General features: G+C 44.7%; 2 protein-coding genes across 2 annotated transcripts in view; one reads left to right on the plus strand and one right to left on the minus strand.

Annotated features, from left to right (window-relative positions):
* Positions 1 to 18,551, minus strand: part of BRCC3 (BRCA1/BRCA2-containing complex subunit 3) — a 77,975-nt gene extending 59,424 nt beyond the window's left edge. The window contains exons 1-5 of the mRNA XM_052663080.1: positions 18,417 to 18,551; positions 17,594 to 17,610; positions 16,819 to 16,873; positions 10,353 to 10,472; positions 8,961 to 9,048 (exon numbers count right to left, since the gene is read on the minus strand). Coding sequence (XP_052519040.1) covers positions 8,961 to 9,048; positions 10,353 to 10,472; positions 16,819 to 16,873; positions 17,594 to 17,610; positions 18,417 to 18,539 — 403 coding nt within the window. The 5' untranslated portion in view covers positions 18,540 to 18,551. The remainder of the gene's footprint in view (positions 1 to 8,960; positions 9,049 to 10,352; positions 10,473 to 16,818; positions 16,874 to 17,593; positions 17,611 to 18,416) is intronic.
* A 418-nt stretch (positions 18,552 to 18,969) lies between these two features.
* Positions 18,970 to 26,180, plus strand: MTCP1 (mature T cell proliferation 1). The gene is made up of 5 exons (XM_052663402.1): positions 18,970 to 19,396; positions 25,411 to 25,562; positions 25,672 to 25,842; positions 25,936 to 25,987; positions 26,090 to 26,180. The coding sequence occupies exons 2-4, from the start codon at positions 25,458 to 25,460 to the stop codon at positions 25,981 to 25,983; spliced, it is 324 nt and encodes a 107-aa protein (XP_052519362.1). The 5' UTR covers positions 18,970 to 19,396; positions 25,411 to 25,457; the 3' UTR covers positions 25,984 to 25,987; positions 26,090 to 26,180.
* The last annotated feature ends 107 nt before the right edge of the window (positions 26,181 to 26,287 follow it).

Here is a 26,287-nt window from a genome sequence, read left to right on the forward strand (position 1 = left end):
GACAATGGGGATATATTGGAATGACAATACTCTTGTCAAAGTAAAAGCTTTTTCATTTGTTAGGGAAATACTATGGGAGTCGGCAATTAAATAATAAAATGTACTAATGATTCTAGGCTGCCTAGCCCATGACTAGCCCTGCTATGAAAAGGAGTGTAGAAAGAAGATGGAAAACTTCTGTTAGCCCCAAAACACTTGATAATTTCTTGTAGAAAGACTCCAAAAGAAAATAAAAAGGCATGGAAAGGAGACAAAAAAGATTTCTGAGAATAAACTTTTCATGGACAGCTTCTAAAGAAGTGAATATATTAGACCTGATATTAAAGAATAGCAGTAAAAAAAAAAATTTTTTTTAAATAAAATAAAGAATGGCAGTGTTGAACTATTACCTAGGAAACTATTGTATAGAAGTGACTGCTGTATTTTAAATAGATAACCACAAAGACCTACTCTATAGCACAGGGAACTCTGTTTAATGTTCTGTGGCAGCCTGGATGGGAGGAGAGTTTGGGGGAGAATGGATACATGTATATGGCTGAGTCCCTCTGCTGTCCAGCTGAAGTTGTCACAACATTGTGAATCAGCTACTGTTGCTGTTGTTCAGTTACCCAGTCATGTCTGACTCTTTGCGACCCCACTGACTGAAGCATGCCAAGCTCTCTGTCCCTCACCACCTCCCAAAGTTTGCCCAAGTTCATGTTCATTCCGTCGGCTATGCCATCCAGCCATCTCATCTTAATCTTTCCCAGCCTCAGGGACTTTTCCAATGAGTCAGCTGTGCACATCAGGTGACCAAAATACTGGAGTTTCAACTTCAGCATCAGTCGCCATCCCAATTCCCAAGAAGGGCAGTACTAAAGAATATGTTAACCATCAGACAACTACACTCATCTCCAATGCTAGTAAGGTCATGCTTAAAATCTTGCATGCTAGGCTTCAACAATATGTGAACCATGAACTTCCAGGTATTCAAGCTGGATTTAGAAACCAGAGATCAAATTGCCAGCATTCGCTGGATCATAAAGCAAGGGAATTCCAAAAAAAATCGACCTCTGTTTCATTAACTACACCAAAGCCTTTGACTGTGTGGATCATAATAAACTGTGGAAAGCTCTTAGAGAGATGGGAATACTAGACCATCTTACCTGTCTTTTGAGAAACCTGTATGAGGGTCAAGAAGCAACGTTTAGAACCCTGTATGGGACAACTGACTGGTTCAAGATTGAGAAGGAAGTACGACAGGGCTGTCTGCTGTCACCCTGTTTGTTTAACCTATATGCTGAGCATATCATGAGAAATGCCAGGCTGGATGAGTTACAAGCTGGAATCAAGACAGGCGGGAGAAATATCAACAACCTCAGATATGTGGATGATACCACTCTAATGGAAGAAACCAAAGAGGAACTAAAGGGCTCCTTGATGAGGGTGAAAGGAGAGTGAAAGAGTTGACTTAAAACTAAATATTAAACTAAGATCATGGCATCCAGCCCCAATGCTGCTGCTGCTGCTAAATCGCTTCAGTCGTGTCTGACTCTTAGCGACCCCATGGACTGCAGCCTACCAGGCTCCTCCATCCATGGGATTTTGCAGGAAAGAGTACTGGAGTGGGTTGCCATTGCCTTCTCCAGCCCCATTACTGCATGCCAAACATAAGGGGATGATGACTGCAGCCATGAAATCAAAGACACCTGTTTCTTGGCAGAAACGCTATGACAAACCTAGACAGTGTGTTGAAAAGCAGAGACATTATTCTGCTGACAAAGGTCCATATAGTCAAGGCTATAGTCTTCCCATATGGTATGATCAGCTATATTATCAGCCCAAGGTATAATGGTTCCAAATCAGGAAAGTAGTATGCCAAGGCTGTATACTGTCACCCTGTTTATTTAACTTATATGCAGAGTACACCATGAGAAACCCTGGGATAGAGAAAGCACAAGCTGGAATCAAGATTGCCGGGAGAAATACCGATAACCTCAGATATGCAAATGACACCACCCTTATGGCAGAAAGTGAAGAACTAAAGAGCCTCTTGACGAAAGTGAAAGAGGAGAGTGAAAAAGTTGGCTTAAAGCTCAACATTCAGAAAACTAAGATCATGGCATCTGGTCCCATCACTTCATGGCAAATACATGGAAAAACAGTGCAAACAGTGACAGACTTTATTTTGGGGGGCTCCAAAATCACTGCAGATGGTGACTGCACCCATGAAATTAAAAGACACTTACTCCTTGGAAGGAAAGCTATGACCAACCTAGATAGCATATTAAAAAGCAGAGACATTACTTTGCCAACAAAGGTCTGTCTAGTCAAGGCTATGGTTTTTCCAACAGTCATGTGTAGATGTGAGAGTTGTACCATAAAGAAAGCTGAGCACCAAAGAATTGATGCTTTTGAAGTGTGGTGTTGGAGAAGACTCTTGAGCGTCCCTTGGACTGCAAGGAGATTCAACTAGTCCATCCTCAAGGAAATCAGTCCTGAATATTCACTGGAAGGACTGATGCTGAAGCTGAAATTCCAATACTTTGGCCACCTGATGCGAAGAGCTGACTCGTTTGAAAAGACACTGATGCTGGAAAAGACTTAAGGTGGGAGGAGAAGGGGATGACAGAGGATGAGATGGTTGGATGGCATCACCGACTCAATGGACATGAGTTTCAGCAAGCTCTGGGAGTTGGTGAAGGACAGGGAGGCCTGGTGTGCTGCAGTCCGTGGGGTCGCAAAGAGTCGGACATGACTGAGGGACTGAAATGAACTGATGGTATAATCAGCTATACCCCAATACAAAATAAAAACTTAAAATAAAAAAAGAAACAGACTCACAGACTTAGAGAACAAACTTATGGCTGCCAGGGCAAAGGACAGGGGGAGGGATAGTTAAGGACTTTGGGATGGCCATGTCCACACTGCTGTATTTAAAATGGATAACCAACAAGGACTTACTGTATAGCACATGGATCTGCTCCATGTCATGTGGCAGCCTGGATGGGAGGGGGCTTTGAGGAAGAATGGATACATGTATATGTATGGCTGAGTCCCTTTGCAGTCCACCTGAAACTATCACACCATTGTATGTTAATCGCCTATACTTCAATACAAAATAAAAAAGTTTTTTTTTTTTTCTAAAAAGTGACTACAGTAGAATTAAACACTGCATTCCAGGCAATAGAAACAAAATCTCACTAAATGGTTATGTAATTTTTGAAAAGGAAATCATAAACACCAAATAACGTTTGAAAGGATTAAAAATTACCAAACACTGAACAGAGGCCAAGATGAAAGGTCTAAAGCCTTCAGACCACTATTTATGGATACAAAAGATCCAGCAAAACGGTGCAGAGAGCATGGTTTCATCTGGTGCCTTATGCCCACTTACCTTGTTTTAGATGTTCTTAAAGAAAGTGAAAGTGAAGTCGCTCAGTCGTGTCTGACTCTTTGTGACCCCGTGGACTGTAGCCCACCAGGCTCCTCCGTCCATGAGATTCCCCAGGCAAGAATACTGGAGTGGGTTGCCATTTCCTTCTCCAGGGGATCTTCCTGACCCAGGGATCAAACCCAGGTCTCCCACATTGCAGGCAGACGCTTTAACCTCTGAGCCACCACTGAGGCTCAGATGTTCTTAAAGATACTTTCATTTATACCTTTTTATCTGGATCGGGACTTCTACCTACCATCTTCCTAAGTGAAAAGGGAACTCCTGACATAGATGATTTATGGGCCAAAAGCCAGACTAGGTGAGCGTCACTTGCCTACCACATATTTGCAACTCAACATGTCTGAAAGCACAGATTGGATTTCCTCCACAGGATCTGCTATCCCAAATGCATCCCCTTCTCAATCAGCAGCAACTCCATCCTTCCAGGGGAGAGTGTTCATGGCCTCAGTAGGGAGGTCAGAGGTCCCCAAATGGCAGGAGGAAACAAACTTCTCATCCTGTGTTGTCATGGCAACACCTGGTTCTGCGTGAACTTAACTCCATCTCAAACCTTGAGCTCAGCAATGCATTTTTCTCACGGAAGTGTCTTTCTGAAGCTATCATAAGGAACTATATATCTGCTTGGACACTGGCCCATCTTCAAGATTCTTGGCAATTGTTTTATGGCCCAGGGATGAATCACCCTTTGCCAGTATGATCCCAAGATGCATGTTGTGGGTGAGGTGCCTGGTGCCGCTCTGTTTTGGTTTCCTTTCTCTGATTAGCAACTTGCTGATAGGTATATAGTTCAGTTTCATTCAGTCGCTCAGTCGTGTCCAACTCTTTGCAACCCCATGAACCACAGCACGCCAGGCCTCCCTGTCCATCACCAACTCTCGGAGTTTACCCAAACTCATGTCCATTGAGTCAGTGATGCCATCCAACTATCTCATCCTCTGTTGTCCCCTTCTCCTCCTGCCCTCAATCTTTCCCAGCATCAGGGTCTTTTCCAATGAGTCAGTTCTTCGCATTAGGTGGCCAAAGTATTGGCATTTCAGCTTCAACATCAGTCCTTCCAACAAACATTCAGGACTGATCTTTAGGATGGACTGGTTGGATCTCCTTGCAGTCCAAGGGACTCTCAAGAGTCTTCTCCAATAACACCGTTCAAAAACATCAATTCTTCAGTGCTCAGTTTTCTTTATAGTCCAACTCTCACATCCATACATGACCACTGGAAAATAGGTATATAATTCCTTGCTAAAAAGTAGCAAGGAGGCACTCTTTCTGCCCCCTTCTGATGTCTGCATCAGAAGCTTTCTCCGTCTCTTTTAGACTTTAATAACGCTGTATTATACACAAAAAGCTCTGAGTGATCAAGCCTCATCACTGGCCCTGGATCGATTTCCTCTGGTCTGGGGGCCACGCATCCTGGGGTCAGTCATGGCTCGTGGCAGCAACCTTTCACATAGTCCCCCCCATCACCTCCCCACCCTCACTTCCCACCAGTGTCCCCCTCGATCACTCAGCTCCAACCACACTGGTGTTCCTGCTTTTTATCACATACTCCAGCCATGCTCGTCCTCGGGGCCTTTGCAGTGACTATTCCTCTTTGCCTGGGATGCTCTTCCCCAAGATATTTGCAAGGCCCATTCTTACTTCCTGCAGGTTTTGGATCCCCTGTTACCTTCTCCATGAGGTCTAATCATGCACCTTAAAACATAAAAACTCTTCACCCTTTACCTTGATGTATGTGTTCTCATCAGATAACCTTAATTCTTCGTCAATTACAACCAGAAGGCCGAACCCAAAAGATACACTTTAGTCTAAAGGATGGCAGTCTAAGAGAACTTCTTGCAACTGTGTTGTCCAGTTTTTCTTTCAGCATCAGAGGGTCTCAAGGCACAACAGAATGCCACTTCCCATTTCCTGGTGTGAAACAATCACATATATAATCTCTCGTTCTCTTAAAAACTTTTATTCTGGGGCCTGTGGTCTCTGTTTCAGGCAAGTTGAGAGTAAATGACAGAGGATGAGAGATGATATGCACAATTTGTCTTTAGAATACAAGCCCTGAGTTAGCCATCCCATTATAATAAAATTTTGGTTCTGCCTTCACTTATTCTGGCTCTTGTCCCAACAGAGTTTCCATCTTAGTCAGTTTGCTAAGAAGAGTATGGAAATGTAATATATAAAAAAAAAAAAAAAAAAAAAAACTGTTGATGATTCTCAGGAGCATTGACTTGTAATTTCTAGAAGAAAATGTTTGTTTAGGAAAATGTAATTTATTTGTAAAATAAAAAAAAAGGAAAATGTAAATGTTTTAATTGACTGGTTATAGAAAACTGCTTAATTAAAACCACAGCCTATGTTTGTCATGGGAGGTTGATGGGATCCAGCAACTTTGGTGATAAATTAACTAACAATGACATCACTCTAACAGTGCTTCATTTCTTACAAAACAATTGAGCAGGTATCAAAATTAAGAACATACCTACAGTCACATTTCTCCTCTTACTATGCACTTCCAGAGACAGGAAATCGAATGTAACAGTGACTTAAAAACAGTGCCAAGTCTCATGCGACTTATGATATAGGCTGCGGTATTTCAACTGCTTCTCTTTTTCTTTTGTAAACCGTGAGTAAGTAAGTGAAAGTCGCTCAGTCGTGTCTGACTCTTTGCAATCCCATGGACTATACAGTCCATGGAATTTTCCAGGCCAGAATACTGGAGTGGGTAGCCTTTCCCTTCTCCAGGGGAATCTTCTCAACCCAGGGATTGAACCCAGGTTTCTGCATGGCAGGCAGATTCTTTACCATCTGAGCCACCAGGGAAGCCCCTTGGAAACCATGCCCTTTAGGTAAAATTTGGGTAAGTTAGTTGCACGGGTACGATGTAACTCAATTGTCTCTTTCCTCACCACCAAACTTAAGCTTCCTTTTCCATTTCCTATTTTCATAAATAGCATTCCCACTTCACCTGACAAAGCAGACCCTGGGGAATCCAAGGCCCCCAATTCACAGAAACCTCTGTTCAGATACTGACTCTGCTACTTAGTAGCTGTCTTGTCTGGGAGGAGGCCTTTCAGCTCTGAGTGGGCTTAGTTTCTTCCCTTAAGAGCCACACAGCCCTCATGATTATCTGAAAAGTGTTTCAAGAAGTAGAGAGTGGTTGTTACATAATATGGAGACTTAGAATGTTTCCTAGATTTTCAACTTGGATGTCTTTGGTGACTTTGGTACATCCACTTCAACAGTAATAGGCTAGGAGCCAGACTACAATGGGGTAAGGAGTAGGCGTGACAGCATTACAATTCTTGTTACACACAAACACACCCCATTCTCACGGCCTTCTCTCTCTCTTCCTTTTCTTGAATGGAAAAAAAAAATGTCATTTACTCTTTTCATTTGTTAACATAGCTAAGGATTCTTTCCCTATGAAATGTATGTACTGTACATACTTTAAATCAACCTTTTTTAAAAATTCATCACTCATTTTTTTCCCAAGGCCTGCTAATACAGGGCCACTGTTTGACTCAATTCTGAAATGGCTGTTTGCAGATAAGCTGTATACAGCAGTTTAGCTGGGAGATGATTTTTTCTTTACTTCTACTCACAGTTCGACCATACAAACCCATTTGAGATGGCAGTTGAGAGACCTAATGGATTCTTCTTGTTAATCATTCAAATGGTGTCCGCCCTGCAACTTTAGATATTCAATTGTACTCTCTCTTTGTCCTTAAAAGAGTTTTACTGATGAATACTGTGGCATCTTTTCGGTATTATAATAAGCATGCGACAAAAATGCCATATAGAGTCATCCCTCAGTATTTGCAGGGGATTTGTTTCAGGACACTCAACTCCCAGGGCAGATACCAAAATCTGCAGAAGCTCAAGTCTCTTCAATAAAATGGTGCAATATTTGCATATAACCTAGGCACATCCTCCCATATACTTTAAATTATCTATTATTAATATAATACCTGTTTCTGCTGCTGTTGCTAAGTTGCTTCACTCGTGTCTGACTCTGTGCGACTGCACAGATGGCAGCTCACCAGGCCTCTTTCTCCCTGGGATTCTCTAGGCAAGAATACTGGAGTGGGTTGCAGTTTTCTTCTAATATAATACCTAATACAACGTAAATAGTTGCAAATACTGTAACAGTTGCCAGCATGCAGCAAATTCCAGGTGCTCAGTTCGATAAGCCAATGAAAAAATTTGAACGATGTCAGTAATTTCAATAATTGTAGGATATCAATATTAATTTATCAATTTTGATAAATGCACACTGTGACTATGTAAGAGAATTCTTTGTATTTAAGAGAGTCACACCAAAAGAGTACTTAGGGGTAAAGGGGGATTAGGGTCTGCAACTTACTCTCACACACACATGCATATACAATGTTTCAAAATGTTAACATTTGGCAAATCTAGAGGAAGAGTATTCAGGAATTCTGTGTACTATTTTATCAACTTCAAGTCTGAAATTATGTCAAAATCAAAGTTAAAAATAGCACTATTCTTATTGCCACAGGTTCCAGCTTCCAACTTTTTCTCTTCCATCGAACAAACTGTTTCGATCCACTCTCTGGTATTGTGGCAATAACAAACAGGGTGAGGAAATAAATTCAGAGCAGGTACATTTTAGAAAAGCTCTTCCAGGTGACTGAGAGGTAGCCTTCATGACATGAAGAACCACGACTCCTAATTTGGGGGAATTCATGTCACGGGGTAGATGAACACAGAAGTGTTCTAATCCACTGATGACTATGGCTAGGACGAGAACCTCACAGTGGAGAGACCACAGACCTAGGAGACAGATCTGGTTCAAACCTCAGCTCTGCTTACTCCTCACTGACGTGAGGGGGGAGACCTCTAACTCACGGGGTAGAGGAGAAAACATTCATTTCTGCAAGTTAAGTTATTCTACATCTTTCCAAAGAGTCAGGTACAGACAAAAGATGACCACGATTAGAGACAAGGGATAAAAATCAAAGGAGAAAAAACAATTTTGTTAAATTATACTAATCATAGGGGTGAGAAGGTAGGTTCAGAGCACCAAGAGCTAGGATGATATATATGTTGAAGAGAAAAGGTAAACATCAAGTTTGTAAATGTCCCCCTTCACATCTTTGATTCTTCCAAATGGGAGTGTACTGGACAGGCACAATCAGCAATTTTCAGTTACAGTTTATTTATTATTAGTGATAAGATTATATTTGGATATCAGCCAGTTACCAGGTTTTAGTCCTGATTTCCTGAGCAGTATCAAAATGGAGCGCTGAAATTTTATCTCTGTGAACAACAAATTGATATGACATAAATCAGTACCTTTAAAATTGCAAAATGAAAATAAGGACATCTGCTTAAAGAGAGTACTTCCCTGGTAGCTCAGATGGTAAAGAGTCTGCCTGCAATGCTAGAGACCAGGGTTTGATCCCTGCATCGGGAAGATCCCCTGGAGAAACCATAAGCCATGTAGCGGAGAAGGAAAAATGATATTCATTTCTAAAAACAATAAACACTGCAACCCCAGAATACTTACCAACATGTGAAGGCCAAACAGTTATATGGGGATGGGAGTGATACCAACCCACAACTCTCATGGGGCGACCCGTCAGTTCAGCCAACCTGTGTGTCTGTCAAGGTATTTTCAACTTGTGGAAACAAAATCCATGCTGCTAATAAGGGCTCAGAGAGCATCTTAAGTTTCAAATAAACCCATTACAATTTAATGTCAACAAGTCTAAAAAGGTCAAAGGTCAATACCAAAATTTCCCACACTTTTCATCTAAAGACGAAGGTGTTTCCTTTTTTTAAAAAAAAGCAGAAATCGTTTGGTTTCCATTCTTGGATACGGTTATAGCCTCTTAATCCAGTTTAGCTACGTATTTGGATGTCACATGATTAACTTAAGTAATCCTCCATTCTCTCTCTGGTCCAACCTATCCTCATTCTCTTAAGAAGTGCAAAATTTTGAAAAAGTCATGTGGGGGCTTCCCTGGTGGCTCAGTGGTGAAGAATCTGGCTGCCAGTGCAGGAGACACAGAATCGATCCCTGATCCGGGAAGATCACACATGCCATTGAGCAACTAAGCCCACGTGCTGTAACTATCTGAGGCTCTAACTTGAGATAAGAACTCAGCTGAAAAGAAAAATCTGTCCCCTTCTGTTGGTGGTTCATTTTCCTGCAAATGTCTTACACTGAAACCCAACAGGCCTTTCTACATAACTAAGTCTAAGATGACTTTTTAGGGAATTCCCTGGTGGTCTGGTGGTTGGGGATCCATGCTTCTACTGCAGCACCATCAGTAAAAGACTGAAAATAACCTCAACATCTTCATGAGGTCACCCCAACCATCCAGGGCTGTGTTATGCAGGCTTAAGAGTGAGGTATCTCTATATCGGTGGACAATTCTCTAGGTACACTGTTATGTATCATTACAGCTACCGTATGTATTCAAAACTTTGTAAAAAAGAAAACATTCTTATATGTTTCTGTATGCAAAGAATTCAACCATAAAGACACATGAAGACGTGATAGTCCTGGTTATGTCCAGGGAGGAATGCTTGGGGAAATGGGGCATGGAAGCTGGAGTGAAATACTTATTTTGTATACACTATTATACCTTTTAAAAGTTTCTACCATGCATGTTTTCTAGTTTTCAAAATTACTTTTCAATTGACTAGAAGATTAACTTATTCCAAAGGAATGATAAATTACTAAAACCACCAATGCAAATTTGACTTGTTATGGTTGACCTGTGGAATCCAGAATTGTGGGAAGCAAATGCCCCATCTGATCACTTAACCAAGCAACTGGATCTAAGGGGTAAATATGAGAACTAGGAAACAGACATCAGGCAGAAAAGGAGCAAACAGAGGAACCTGGAAGCCTCAGAGCACATAAACGCTTCTTACTGACCAATAAGGATATCTCTGCCTCTGTTGAGGCCGCAGACAGCTGCTCTGGAGAAATTTCTACGCGATCCTTCCTCTTATCAGAACGTCGTAGGATGATGACAGAATGAATATGAACAATTCTGACGGTGTCAACCTACAGGAAAATCCACAGAAATGTTTACTTCTGTCTCTCTCCAATAATTATCTCCTCCTGCAATTAGAGGACACATTGTATTACACTATCAGGTTAAAAAGTTGCCATCTTAGAAAACTGGGATTTTTCTCATGCATGATGGAATGTTTCAAATATATCCAAACTCAATATATACATTTCCAAACAAAATGTGAGATTTACATCAAGGGAGGACTTTCGCAACAATCAAGTAATAATCATTTGATTTCCAACTATGTGCAAAAATACAAGGCTGAGCGCCGACCACCTAACATGTGGTTTCACAGCAAGAATCATACATGAAACTACATTAAAATAATGCAGTAAATAAATGCTACAGAAGTGCAGAGAAAACGAGTCATTTATATTGAAAAAAAAAAAAAAAGATAAGAAAGCTTTCCAGAAAAGGCAGCCGAGTGTATCTTATCTCCTAATTGTTGTGTGTATGCACACAAATAGACAGAATTTCCATAGATGCCAAATCAATGTCAGTAAGATGTTTGGGAGACAAACTGGCCAACTGATTGAAATCAAGAACTTGAGGTGGAATGGCAGACAGGCTGAGAAATGTTAGATGGAAATATACAAGGTCTCAGGTAGCAAGCCATGGTCTGCAGGATGACATCCAAGGAAGGAGACTATTTCAGATCGCTTGACCGTAAAGTACCAGCCTGTGTGTATGTCCAAGATGGAAGAAACAGACTGGAGAATCATTAAGAAGAATCTGCAAGATTTTGGAGCTTATGCAGCCTAAGTGATGCAGGCCAGGAAACTGTCAAGGTTGAAACTCAGAACAGAGGAGGCACATCTAAGCTTAGAAAGGGTCTAGGAGAGGGAAGATGAGAGCGTTTTCAGATGAGCTGAACTCAGATGAGAGTCTGGAAATCAAGGCAAGGAATTATTTGAGGACAGGGAACAGAGGTCCAGGGTGAATTCCGGGGTGTACCCATGGTTTAGGATGGGGTACAGTAAAAGGAATGAGGAAGGAAGACAGAGGGGTCAAAGGCAGAATGATGAAATGGTTGAAGAGTTTCAGGAGAACAGGTGGGTATGGAATTGCCAGACACTGCAAGGACAAGGGTGAAATCTGAGACATTTGAAGTAAGTGATAGACCCTATACTGTGCAGCAAAGCAGCCTTAAGGCATGTGCGGCTACTGTGCTTCACCTGTGGTTCCTTTTCATGCCTTTTTTTTTCACCTCATGAACTCTTTCATAGACTTTAAATTCTCTGCTCATCCTATAAAGAATGAGTCCCTCTCTGCTCCCACACAACTTCGCTTATTGCACACACATATCTACTAGAGCTTACATGTGTTCTATTTGTTGACAATCTCCTCCTCTACTAGAGTTGGACCATAAAGAAGGCTGACCAGTGAAGGATGGATGCATTTGAACTGTGGTGTTAGAGAAGAATCTTGAGAGTCCTTTGGACTGCAAGGAGATTCAACCAAGCTATCCTAAAGGAAATCAGTCCAGAATATTCATTGGAGGAACTGATGCTGAAGCTGAAACTCCAATTCAGCGGCCACCTGATGCGAAGAGCTGACTCATTGGAAAAGACCCTGATGCTGGGGCAGATGGAAGGCAGGAGGAGAAGGCGACAACAGAGGATGAGATGGCTGGATGGCATCACTGACTCAGTGGACATGAGTTTGAGTAAACCCTGGGAGATGGACAAGGAAGCCTGGCGTGCTACGGTCCATGGGGGTCACAAAGAGTTGGACATGACTGAGTGACTGAGCTGAACTACCAGAACATCACATCCTCTGTTGTTGCCTTCTCCCACCTTCCGTCTTTCCCAGCATCAGGGTCTTTTCCGATGAGTCAGCTTTTTGCATCAGGTGGCCAAAGTATTGGCGTTTCAAGAGACATGAAATTTGAGCAAACGCTAGGAGGCAGTGGAGGACAGAGGAGCCTGGCGTTCTGCAGTCCATAGGATCACAAAGAGTTGGACACAACTTAGCAAATGAACAACAACAACTACTAGAACACAAGCTCCTTAAGGGCAAGCAACATGTTTTAGTTATTTCTAACCCCAGCCACCGTACAGTATCTGGCAGGCACAAAGTATACAATAAAGAAAATCAGGGAATTTCCCTGGTGGTCCAGGGGCTAGGACTCTGCACTCCCAAAGCAGGGGGCCTGGGTTCAATCCCAGGTTGCGGAACTAGATACCACATGCTGCAACTTAAGAGTTCACATGGTGCAACTAAAGATTCCACATGCCACAATGAAAAACATCCAGTGGGCCACAACTAAAGATCCCACATGCCACAACTAAGACCCAGTGCAGCCAAATAAACCAATGTTACCTTTAACACAAAAAAGAAAAGAAAATCAAACTAGAGACAGAAATAAATTCAACCTTCCAAGGAGCAACAAGGCAAGAGCTGACTTTGGAACAGAAACAACCAAGTATAAAGAGAATGGGTGACATTTTCATGTGCAAAAAAACTGAGAGATCATTATCAGCACAGAAACGCTAAAAAGAGAAAGGAAAATCTCAGGTATGACAAAGTAAAGAACAGTGTAAAGGGTAAAATATGAGTAAATACAAATACAGCTAACTGTACAGAACAGCATGACAATGTCATGTGGGGCTTAAATAGCATATCAATAAAATCCACACAAATAGTAATCCAAAAGGTGGGAGGATGTAAATGAAATTTCAATGTTCAAAGTTATACTGTTATCAGGGAAATATTAAGAACAGTAATTTGTATTAGATTAACAAATCGAGAATGCCTATTGCAATATGTAGGATAATAACAACAAAAAGAGTAAAAAATGTTATATCTAATTAATGGAGGATCCCAGGGAAATAATATACTGATGAATCCAAAAGAAGGCAAGGAAGGCGAGAAAAAGAAAAAAAAAGAAAGAAGGTCAAATAGAAAGCAAAAATATGACAGTTATAACATATATATCTATAGATCTGTCTGGTGTGCATGTTATATATATATAATTACATTAAATGTATTTGGACTAAACAGTATAGTTCAAATGACTATCAGATTAGATTTTTTTTTCAAAAAAAACTACAGGCTGCCAGTAAGAGACACACTTTCAAATATTAGTACACAGAAAGGCTAAAAATAAATGGATGGAAAAAGATATTCCATGCCAACATAACTAGACAGATAAGGTTGCTCAACTCATGAAGTTTCATATCGAATGTGCATGGTACAAACTGACAGAGAATTCAAGATGAGGACATGGACTCTGAAAAAATCAAATTACATCATTAAACTATTTTAACAGGAGTTGCTGCCCAGGGTGAATTTTCTCTTTCTCTACTAAGAGAAAGGTTTAGTGCCCAAGAGGAATGAAAAAAAGAGGTTTAGCATAGGGTGGTGAGACCAGCCCAGGTCTCAAAAAGAAAACAAAATAAGCACAGAGGTCACAGAGGACTGACAGATGTCTCCGAAAGTCACAAGGAACTGAAGGGATTGAGGAACAGACTGTTATGGTCATAGTCACACAGGAAAGATGATATTCCAGCTGGACTAGATCAGCCCCTACCCTTTCCCAGTTCCTTCTACACTTCTGCCTTCGTACAGATCAAAGGTCAGCAACCTATGGCTGGCCTGGTCTCCCTCGGGCCAAATCTGGCCATGTTCATTCATTTATCTTCCAGTAGCTGCTTCTGGACCACACTGGCAGAGCTGAGGAACTACAGCAGAAACTGTATGGCCCCCAACGCTAAACATATTTACTATCTGGCCCTTTCCAGCAAGTCTGCACCCCTGCATGGCACTCCAGGGATCCTGGGCAGGTAACCCTAATTTCCTACTGCAGGGGAGGTATGCTAATTCAAACAAAATGTGTTTATCAAGTCTGTACGACATGTGAGGCACTGCATGAGGGCTAAAGTATACAAAGATAAACAGGATACAGTAGTCACATCCAGGAAGAGAGACAGGCAGGGCAACAACTCAAAGACAACATCCCTGATGTACCCTAATCGATATGCTACAAGTCAGGGCAGGTTCCTTTAAGGCATCTGCACTGAACCACAAGGGAAAGGGAGTCAGCCAAACAGAGAAGGATAAGCAAGCAGTCCAGACATAATACCCAGCAGACAGAAGAAGTGAAACAGCACAGCATCATCTGGAAACTGACATCACTTGCCATGGTTAGAACTTGAACCCACCTAGAGACACGTAAGGAGAGAAACAGATATGAGGTCAGGAAAGATCCTGACTGATTCACTAAGAAGACTTCATCCTAAAAAAAAAAAAAAAAAAAATAGAAAACCCACTGCCTTTTCAGCAGACTTGTAGCAGAGTGCTGTTCTCAAAAGATCACATCCTAAGCAGTCACAAGAAAAGCCTACAGGGAGGACAGACTCCCGGCAAGGAGACCGTGGAGACGCTGTGGTTCCCAAATGTGGCTGCACGTGAGAATCACCTGGGGAGCTTTGCAGACAGCCGCAACACAGGTCTCACCAAAAACCAAGTCGGAATTGGGATTCTGTAGCGACTATTGCATAATTCCAAGATGCGGCTAGGTATGGGAACTACTATGGTAGGAGGAATGTTGGAGGAGAGGGTTTGGGGAAGAGGAAAGTTTTGAACACTAAACATGGATGTCCAGAAGGCAGTGGACTATGAAGTTCTGGAGCATGGGGTAATTTATACTAACTAGCATCTACCAAGCATTAGCAACCAGTCAGAATGGCCAACATTTACTGGCTACCCACCACGTGTCAGGCATTTGGAAAAGTGCTTTTCATGGATTAACTTAATTGAACTCTCCCCATAACCCAGGGAGGTTGGTACTACTGGAATACCCATTCTGCAGATGATGTTTTACACACATTATTACATAGATCCAACTCTCTCAATTCTAGGAAGCTGGCAGCTATTATTATCCCTGTTTTAGAGATAAGGAAAGCAAAGCTCACAGATGTGAAGTCACATGCCCAAAGTCACACCATAAGTATCAGAGAAAGTGTTTGCAGACAGATCTGTCTAACCTCAATGTCTGCTAAGGTAAAGCCATAGAGAAGTTCATGTTGGCCAAGAGGACATTCTGGGAAGAGGAGGTAAAGGCAGAAACTCGGAGAATACCATATTTGAGGCAGAGGAGGAAAACTCCATAAATGATGAGAGGGAGAGAAGGAAGGAATAGGTGGACACAGATATTAAAGGAAGGACACAAAAGCAGTTAACTACAGGAACAGAGAGAACTGAGATGTTATTTTTCCATCCTTTCTGAAAAAGACAGTAATTGAAGCACAGCTGTATTCTAAGGGAAAAAAGCCAGATCACAGGAACAGGCTGAAGACTCAAAAGAGAGAAAGGATATTTGAGAAGCAAGGTCTGTGAAGAAGCTACAGCTTTAGACAGGTGTAGATTTCTTTCCTAATTATGAGAAGAAGCAAGGCAAAGTGGTTTAACATGGAGAGGACTGTGCAGATAATAATTAGATGGAGTTGTTGCCTGATAGCTTTTATCACCTTCATCATCTGCTTCATGGGAGGACAGAATTCACTTTTATTGTATTTTACAGAAGTGGTGGTCTGCAACACACTGGGGGGGAAATTAACTGGTCCTAGAGCTAAAGGAGATCAGTTCTGGGTGTTCACCGGAAGGACTGATGCTAAAGCTGAAACTCCAATACTTTGGCCACCTGATGTGAAGAGCTGACTCATTGGAAAAAGACCCTGATGCTGGGAAAGAATGAGGGCAGGAGGAGAAGGGGACAACAGAGGATGAGACGGTTGGATGGCATCACCAACTCAATGGACATGAGTTTGGGTAAACTCCGGGAGCTGGTGATGGACAGTGAGGCCTGGCATGCTGCAGTTCATGGGGTCGCAAAGAGTCGGACACGACTGAGAACTGAACTGAACTGAACTGAAGAGCACAATTAGGTTGAGAAGCATGATACTCGACCACCAAAAATGGAGAATAACAGAAAAGGTGGGGCAGAAGTACAGACAGGTTGCCTGTAAGCAGAGAGGGGTTGCCTGAGTGACTGTTGGGACTTGGGATAAAAAGATAACAGGGATGCGAACCAGCCAAAGTCTCAAGGAAGATGGGAGAAGGGCCACAAACCCAGCAGAGGCCAGCAAGGAGGAGAGCTGATGGCAGTTACTCATTTCGATGGAGTAGGAAAACTTTCCTGTGAAGAATAGGTCCCATTCCTAGTGAGGAGATTCTTCATCTGATTTTACTAGAGAGAACACCCACCCACCCCCCACTGCCAGCCACAAATGAAGGTCTGCAGGAAGCAGGTTCATCCCTGGCTGAGACCATCAAACAGACAGAAATCCATCCCCGAGTGCAAGTTTGCATCATGCAAAATGAGAGCACACGTACCTTTTCAGCAACTGTGCGCATTTCAGTTCCAGTATATGTAAATTTGGGGTCATTCCTTTTGGGGATAAATTAGAAAAAAAGGAACTGAGCTTGGGAATATTAAAAAAAAAAGGTCTCAAAGCAAAGTAACAGGATTAGCAGTTTTTGCAATGAAACAGTAAAGAGAGTGGAAGAGGAGGGAAATAAACTGAGAATAGAGCTGTGCTCATGACTGTTAGGAGGAGTCTGAGACACATGCTTAAGTGGCAAGCACATAGTTTTCATGATCAAAGCTAAAGTCCTATAATGTTGGATATTAAGCACTTGAGTTTGCCAAGGAGAAATTCTGCTATGCTTTGACATTTCAATAAAGGTAACCCAAAGCTTTCACCGCCAAAAGCATTCAAGCTGCTGGAGATCTTGGAGATCACTGTAGGGTCCACCAGGGGGGAGGCAGAAAGCCACTGACAATGTAGACAGAGAAATGGATTAATAGAGGGACACAGCCCCTTCCCATGCAAGCCATCTGCCCCAAAGAACTTTCACTTAGGATCTTGGTTCCCGCAACCATATTTTTCACATCCATATCTCAACTGCCAATCCTCCTAACTAGAAAGTCAGGTGGAAAACAACTTTCAGAGGTGGGGTAGAATTGAAACTGGGTTATTGAGGGAGCTCCAGAGTCATCACGGTAAGTTAGAATACAACCAGTCCAAAATACTGGGAAAGCTGTAATAATTTGGCGTTAACAGTAACAGAGAGATCAAAAGATAGGAATAAACAAATAGAGTCTTACCTTAAGTCATCATTTAACTAGAGTGGGAAAGAGCAGAAAAGATTATTGATCACATTAACTGTATTAGAGGTACACGATGCAGATAAAATGAAAATCGGGTGATAGGTTCCTGTACACCAGCATGAAAGCCTGGACAACTCTTTGGATTATCAACAAGTAAGCTTGGTCTCTTTCGCCCTCTGCAATATTTAACACAGCGGAAATTTGGGATTCTTGGAAAGCCTCACCTGTCTTAGGTTATTTGATGCCCTCAAAATGACTCCTAGAGGGAACAGTGAAGGCCCTAATCGTGGACGCCTGCTTCCTAATACATCTCATTATAACAGATTCTTTCTGGTCTGACTCGCGGGTTTGGTCACTGGGGTGGTAACTCCAGATCTAAAGAAAAGCCACACAGTACAACCCGCCTACCAATGTAGGAGATGCAGGAGAGCCAGGTTCGAGCCCTGGGTGGGGAAGATCCCCTGGAGGAGGAAATGGCAAGCCACTCCAGTATTCTTGCCTGGAGAATGCCACGGACGGAGGAGCCTGGCGGGCTACAATACACCGGGTCGCAAAGAGTCGGCCAGGACTGAGCACACCCAGGAGAAAATGCAAATCTTCCCTCCCCCGCCCCCGCCGCTCCCAAAGGCTGGATGGGGACCGCTGGGGGCTTGTGGAAGGCTCCAGAAGCTTTCAGCGAGCAGAGGCAAGGGGGAGGACCTATCCAAGGATGAGCCGAGGGGGCCTGTGGCCTCCAGAGCCCTGGGCGCGGCCAGCAGCCGCCCGGGGACGTGGGGGGACCGCTCAGCAGGGTCCTGGCCGGGCTGGTCGGCTGACTTACCTCCCCAATGCACAGCCCCATCACCTCTTCCTTCTCCGTGCTCAGAGCGTGGTTGAGGCACACGAGGAAGGCGTCTGACTCCAGATGGACCGCTTGCACCGCCTGCACCACCTGCACCGCCATCTTGGCCCGGCCCGCTCACGTCCGCCTCCGGCCAGCTCGGCCCTGGCCAACCCGCCGCTCAGCCGGGCCGGGCGGGTTCAGTGGAGGGCTGGGCCTGGAGCGCGGGGCGGGGCGGGGCGGGAGGGCGCGCGGGGGCGGAGCTTGGGACGTGGGAGCGGGGCCTGGGGTGCGGGGTGGGTGGGCGGGCGGGCGAGTGGGGGCAGGCCTTGGGGCGGGGCCTGGGGTGGGGCCTGGGGCGCGGGGCGGGCGGGCGCGCGGGGGCGGAGCTTGTGACGCGGGGGCGGGGCCGGCCCAGCGGCACCTGGGAAACGCCCGCGCCGGTTGAGGCAGGCGTGGCCGTTGGGGCGGAGGGCGGTGGCCGGCCGCCGGCAGGACGTGGGGCCGGGCTCGGGGGGCGGCAGGGAGGCGGCGCTGTCGGGCCGCGGGCGGACGTGGTGTGTGAGGAACGGGCGGACAACCGGGCCAGCGCCTCCTGCTCGCCGGCGCCCATTTTGCCCTCCCGCCGAGAAGAGCCGTGCGCGGCCTACACGCTCCGGGGACCTCCCGCCAGCGGCATCGCTGCCCCCGCCGGCCTTCTCGCGCCCAGGGGACGCTCTTTGGAAATTGGGTCCCGAGTTAAGGTTTTCTTTTATTTTGTTTCCAAGTTAGGGGCCTTGAATTTGGGACCACTCTTTCACTGGACCACTTCCGGTAACCGGCCGGTAACTTCGGTTCGGTGACCTCGGCTCGGAATGCGCCTCGGCTCGCCCCGGGCTCACGTCCCGATCTCGGCTTGAGTGGCCCGGGGTGGGTGACCTGAAGTTGTAGCCTCGCTGCTCTTGAGGCGGATTAATTAGCCCAAGAAACACTATATTCATGTGAGTAACCTCTTGGCAGAAACAGTGCTACACTGTATCTGAAAAGTATCACTCCTAAGCTTGGTGGCTGCTACTTTCTCCGAAGGCTTTTAGGTATCTCTGTGTTCGATACAGGGAAAGGGAAAGGGGATTTCAAGTTTCGATTCGAGGTCAGATGTGTCTCAGATCGCCACAGATACGCACGAGTTTCCTCAGCTCGCCTTGTCTCGGTGATATCAGACCCGGTGAAATTATACGTAAAAGTCATTTTCTTTGGAGGTGTGATAAACACGCCATAAGGGAAAGTATGCATCTCCCACCTGCCAAGGCTAGAAATTACACGCGGGTTCTTGAACGAGTCTAAATCAAAGACAATCTATGCTGTGCTGCCGCTACGGCCGGTCAGTGCCTGTTGGTTTGACCGGTTTCGTGTGTAGTGTGGGAGCCAGGCGAACAGGCCAGTACTGGAAAGGGAACACGCCCAGGGTGCTGCTGGAGGACGTGTTGATGCTTTGCTCTTCTCCCAAGTCAGTTCCAACCCCAATCTCCCCACAAATAGGGCCAACGTCCCGTGGAACTATCAGGAACATCTATGCCAGCAACCTCTGTTGTTTACCTAAAGTTTAAGAATCATATTGCAGATCCTTCCACTATTCATTTTGCTCATGGTGAAGCAGGGGCGACATTTCAAGTGTGCAATTACATTCGACCTATCCGATTTTGCTCTTAAGCTTCGATTTTACAGCATATATTCTTTTCAATTGCTCTTCGCGGCTAGTGTGCCCTGCGCTGATGGTGCACGAATGGCTGTTATTATTGTTTTCCGATGGGACTTCTTCCGTTTATAACCACTTTTAGGCAGCACTAAAAGAGAAGAAAAACACCTTTTGTCTATGGTTGGTGTTCCTCAATCTCACATTCAACATTGACATTCTCTTTTATAATGCTCATGGGTGCATTAGACAGCTCTAAAGTTTAATTGGAGTAGAAAAAAAAAAACTACCGATATTTATATCAAAGTTTATTATGTGCTAAACTACAAAGCATCTCTGTCTCATATGTGTAAACTGCCCCAGTTGGAACCGGCGTCTGCAACTTCCTAGCTGTGTTACCTCATACAAGTTAGCTAACTTCCCTGTGCCTTACTTCCGTCATCTTTAAGTGAAGGTAATCGTAGTATCCAATGAGTGATTGTGAAGATGTCAAGGGTCAATATATATAAGACATGTAGAAACTGCTAAGTAAGTGCTGACAATCATGATCAATATGTTCTTTTATCATTTAACATTTTAGAAAGCTGGAGTGTAGAGAGCTTAACTTATCCGAGGTCACAGAGCTAGTAAGTTGCAAAACCAGCATTCATATACAGACCAGACTGACTCCAGGGCTGGCATTCTTGATATTAATAACTTCACTCATTGTAATTAGATGAGTTTATTAATTCACTTCAAATAAAATAAGTGTATTCGACTGATTCATGTTTGAAAGCTGTTCAAACACCTGGAAGTTAAACCAAATTGTAAATTTTTTAAAAGACACAATAATTCATTCTATACATGAAAAATAATGGTTTTACTTACATACCTAAGGAAGTCCTTCTTTGTGATCTATCATCTATTTAGTTTACAAACTGCCTTACTAAGAAATATTCTATCTAGGCCAGTGTGGTCCCTGGTCATATTCAGGTTACCATCAAGGTAACCCCCATGGGGGCAGTCTTTTTTAGTGTATTCATGGGTATGCTCAGTCGTTCAGTCATGTCTGACTCTTTGCGACCCCATGGACTGTAGCCTGGCAGGCTCCTCAGCCCATGGAGTTTTCAAGGCAAGAATTCCAGAGTGGGTTGCCATTTCCTCCTCCAGGAGATCTTCCCCACCCAGGGATCGAACCCATGTCTCTTGCATCTCCTGCATTGGCAGGTGAATTCTTTACCACAAGTGCCACCAGGGAAGCCCTACATTCATGGGTAATAAAGGAATATAAACACTTTTTTTGGCCACACCGTGAGGCATGCAGGAACCTTTGTTCCCCAACCAGGGATGGAACCCGTGAGCCCTGAATTGGGAGCACAGACTCTTAACCACTGGACTGCCAGGGAAGTCCCTGTAAACACTTGTTTGAGTCCACTTGAATTTGTATCTGGTGGTATTCCTTGAGTTGAATGGAACAGGGTTATGTTCCATGTATTGTATTGCACTTTGTACCTAAGTTTATCTTGAGGTTTTCAGAGATTCATCTTAGTTCACAGGGCCCTGAAGTTTATGCACAAGTGTCATACAGAGAAGAATGTTCTCTAGTCAGATAAATTGGGGGGAATGTTAAAGTTTCGTGACTGCATAACTTGCCAGAGCTTTTATTATCCTTAGGTGCTTTATGCTTCCCTAAGATTCCCAAACTTACTTGACCAAGAAAAAATTAGGGGCCAGCATTCCAAGGATCACCTTTAGGGAGACTGTGTTCCATTCATACAACCTGTGATTCTGGGGCTACTAAATTGCTTCAGTCGTGTCCGACTCTGTGCGACCCCATAGACGGCAGCCCACCAGGCTCCCCCGTCCCTGGGATTCTCCAGGCAAGAACACTGGAGTGGGTTGCCATTTGTTCTCTAATGCATGAAAGTGAAAATGAAAGGAAAGTCGCTCAGTCATGTCTGACTCTGTGCAACCCCATGGACTGCAGCCTACCAGGCTCCTCCGTCCATGGGATTTTCTAGGCAAGAGTACTGGAGTGGGGTGCCATTGGCTTCTCTGGTGATTCTGGGGGCTTTGCTCTTAATCCCTCTCACTGAGACTTTGTGTTTCCCAGCTGAGGTTCTTGTTGATTTGCATTCACAGGGCAGCTTCTCAGTCCCTTGATCCCTGCAATTGCCTTCCACTGGGCCGTCACATGTCTCCGAGTGGGAGTCCAGGGCTGTGTGCTGGGGCTTGTCCCCAGGCTCACCCCACCGATGCCAAGCATGTTGTCCTGTGGGTCACAGCAGTACATGTGGTGCCTTTCCTCTCAGAATATTTTGCAGAGGTTCACAGGCCTCTTGGTAGTGATTCTTCCTAACTTAGCCCATCCAATTGGTTGGCCCTCTATTCTGCTGGAAGTATCTCCTTTCAAAGTCAAGGTAACCAGTAAATGTTTGCTTTTCCTTCAAAACATGTAAATGTCAGTGTGGCAATCTGTTAGTTGTTGCCAGGACCTACCTGTGAAGTTGAGATGGCCCTAAAACCCTCAACACTGGGTTTCTACTTTAAAGGGGGACAGGGGAACACACCGATTTCTTCTGTATCAAAATGCTGACTTGACTCTCTTTTTGACATTCCTGTTTACTGTTTTCCTTTTCTTGGATCACTCCTTTCCAAAGCTGTGTGGTGGGGGATGGGGAAGAGAGGCAGAATAGTTGTGTCTGCGAAATGGAAAAAAAGGCTTTGAACAAAATAACAAACAGCTATCTAATCAACCCAGAGAATGAACCACGCTCTACCCATGTTTATATGGCCTTTTGTCTGTCTACTCAGCAAACCATGTCCATCCACTCCCAGGAACACTGACTAGTATTTGAGGCTCACAGTGCCCCAGTACTGCCCAGTACTGTGTTATTCCTTCTCTCTAGGTGTTTATAATACTATATCAGGGTGGGGCGGGGACAGGACTTGTGAAATAAGCAGAGCGAAATGCAAAGCGATTTATAATTAGTGGCCAAAATGTGAATTTTAGACATAAATGTTCAGTAGTCATCAGAAGCAAGATGTTTTCATCAAGGAGGCAGACATGTACCCTCTGAGGTCATAGCACTGAGATAGGCAGAGAGGCCTGGGAAGGCATATTATAGGTGAGTGGACAGGGAGACTGCAAGGAGATCCAACCAGTCCATCCTAACAGAGATCAGTCCTGGGTGTTCACTGGAAGGACTGATGTTGAAGCTGAAACTCCAATACTTTGGCCACCTGAAGCGAAGAGCTGACTCACTGGAAAAGACCCTGATGTTGGGAAAGATTGAGGACAGGAGGAGAAGGGGACAACAGAGGATGAGATGGTTGGATGGCATCACCAACTCAATGGACATGAGTTTGGGTAAACTCCAGGAGTTGGTGATGGACAGGCAGGCCTGGTGTGCTGCCATCCATGGGGTCACAAAGAGTCGGACACGACTGAGCCACTGAACTGAACTGGACAGGGAGAACATGGATACAGCACTAGACACAATGAGTCTGGTATCGGGGTGAAGTTGGTCTCAAATAATAGTGGTAGTGGCGCTGGTTGGCATTGGTGACAGGTGGGATGTACCCACTGAAGAAGAGGAGGAAGTCCAGGAAAAGTCATAAGTTTTGAGTCTGCAGGATCCGGAGAGGCTGTGTTGCCACCGAGAGAAATCGGGATTTGGTTAAGGAGAAGGCATTCTGCCTTTAATGAGTTTGAAATAAGAGAGCCATATAAGACAAAGGGCTTTCCTTGTAGCTCAGTCGGTAAAGAATCTGCCTGCAATGCAGGAGACCCGGGTTCGATCCCTGGGTTGGGAAGATTCTCTGGAAAATCTCATGGACAGAGGAGCCTGATGGGCTGCAATCCGTGGGGTCACAAAGAGTCAGGCACGACTGAGCAACTAACGCTTACTTATAAGACAAAAGATATAATAGGCTCAGAGTCAGGCCCACTCAGGGTACAATGGGCAAAGCAACTGTGAGGCTCTTAAATCATTCACGCCACTCAAACCATTTCCTCCCTCTCTCAAACATATTTCCACCTACCTTTCAGTGAACGTAAACCAACAATGTTAAGGAAAAACAACAAATCAGACTCAGCTTGTTCTGGCAAAGGCTGGGTTCAGCTCAGTTAGTTCTCCTCTCAGACTTCACCCTGTGTTCTGGCTTCTTGTTTGCTCTTGACAGTCTCATTTTGAGGGTTTAGCAACCTCCCAAGCCATATTGCAGTCCCTCTCCTACCTAATGGTCACCCAGAGGGAATAGAAGGCCTCTGTTTTTTTTTGTAGTGGATCCCCCAATGGCATATCTGCACCCTGCCCAATGTAGACATCCAGGGAAGCCACCCCATGATGCTGTAATCTGGCCCCCAAAGGTTCATTCCTGCAAAGTGCAGGTCGAGTTATTGTGAGACCCTGAAATCCGATCCAGAAGTGGGCAGAGGATCCTTACAGTAGAGCTGAGTGTGTGTTATGGAAGATTTGGCCCCAAAGGTGTGCTTCGCTTACACCTCTCAAAGAGCAGGTGAGCTTTTCTGCTTTTCTAACTTGGGAAAACAGAATGTAAAGCCACCCGTCTGTGGGAAAATGGGCTCCTGTGACACCCCGAAGCATTAAAATGAAATGAGATGGGTAACTCTCGTTTGCTGTCTCTCAACTCTTAACCATCATGATCCCAGAGTCTCTTGGAACTGAAACATTCCATGATATGACCTTATGTATTTTCCCTAAAAAGAAAACTGCCTTTTGGAAATGCCTAGCCCCTATAAGTAAGCTTTCTAAGAAAACTGCTTAATAGGTCATTTGCCTTCTAAAACAAAATTCTGATTGCCATTTAGAAAGCCACACACATGATTACATGATTTGACCTGCACAGTCTTACCTTTTAAGATGGAAACTGCTTGGAAAGGGCTTTTACTTGGGGACGGATGGCATGCATGCGTCTGTTCTACTGCTTTCCTGCCCCAATAAGTGTGTCCTTCTGTGCACTGCTGTGCATACTCCATGGCTCACTACATTTTGCCCGATGCTGTTTGTGGAATGCAAAGACTGCGAGACCACCCCCCCACCCCTGGCTTCCTGTAGCACTGTTCCTACATGCCCCCAGAACCCCTTCCCTCCCCGAGTTCTTGAGTGCTTCGCCATCAGCAGCCTCACCCAAGGTTCCGCCCCGAGTTCCAAACCAGCCACGAGCTTCAGATGCCCCGGGTTCAGTGTAGATGGCGCAAGTAGGTGTCAAAGAGGTTGGCTTCTAGTTGGTGGTTGCTAGTACCAGGTCCCCTGGCTCATGGGTGTGTTCAATCCAAGGCCCAAAGTCACACCTGTGTCCTGTGCACGGGTGCTGCAGGCTTAGGTGGAGAAAAGCAGGGCTAGCATTGGACCCCAAAGCCCAGGATGGCAGGACAGGATGTGGGGGCCCCACCCGATCGCCTCTGGGTTCACCAAGAGGGTGTCTACCGCGACGAGTACCAGCGCACATGGGTGGCCGTCCTGGAAGAGGTAATTGTTTCTCCTTTGCGGATTTCTTGATCGATTTTTTGCTTTCAAGTACATCCGTCGCACCATCCTGAAGTCTCTGGTTTTCTGTGTGATCGCTTCTCTCCACCAGGAGACGAGCTTCCTAAGGGCCCGAGTTCAGCAAGTTCAGGTTCCTTTAGGTGACGCAGCCAGGCCAAGCCACCTTCTCACCTCCCAGCTACCTCTCATGTGGCAACTCTACCCCGAGGAGCGCTACATGGACAACAACTCTCGCTTGTGGCAAATCCAGCATCATTTAATGGTAGGCCTGTTGCTTAATCATGTTTTTTTTTTTTTTCCATTGTCCTGGGCCTCTTATTACAGAGTATTCTATAAACTTTTCTTTTTCTGGCAGGTCAGGGGCGTACAGGAACTGTTGCTTAAGCTTTTGCCTGATGATTAACCGGGTACGTATTTTCTCTCTCTCCCCCGTCCCTACCCTGCTGCTTCTTTTTCGCTCTGATTGTGGTGATGTTAATGATCTTTTCTTTTCCACCCCCCCCCCCCAGGTGCTGGGATTCTAGGAAGAGATGCTCCACTGTTCTGTTCAGTAAATGACAATCACGACATTCACCACTGCAGTGCACCCACCTGTGGGCCTGGGGTGGGGGGGTGTGGGGTGAAAAACTGCTCAAGAACACAGAAGTTTAGAAAGGGTCATGAAGAACACGGAAAGTGGAACTGCAGAGGAAGGGTTATGCAGGTAG

The sequence above is a fragment of the Budorcas taxicolor genome, chromosome X, assembly GCF_023091745.1.
Source record: "Budorcas taxicolor isolate Tak-1 chromosome X, Takin1.1, whole genome shotgun sequence".
NCBI lineage: Eukaryota > Metazoa > Chordata > Mammalia > Artiodactyla > Bovidae > Budorcas > Budorcas taxicolor.

Excerpts from the sequence above, each read along its gene's own strand:
- MTCP1 (XM_052663402.1), top strand. The coding sequence starts at position 25,458 with ATGGCAGGACAGGATGTGGGGGCCCCACCCGATCGCCTCTGGGTTCAC. Across the intron at positions 25,563-25,671 it reads GGGTGGCCGTCCTGGAAGAG|GAGACGAGCTTCCTAAGGGC; the intron begins GTAATTGTTTCT and ends TCTCTCCACCAG. Across the intron at positions 25,843-25,935 it reads AAATCCAGCATCATTTAATG|GTCAGGGGCGTACAGGAACT; the intron begins GTAGGCCTGTTG and ends TTTTTCTGGCAG.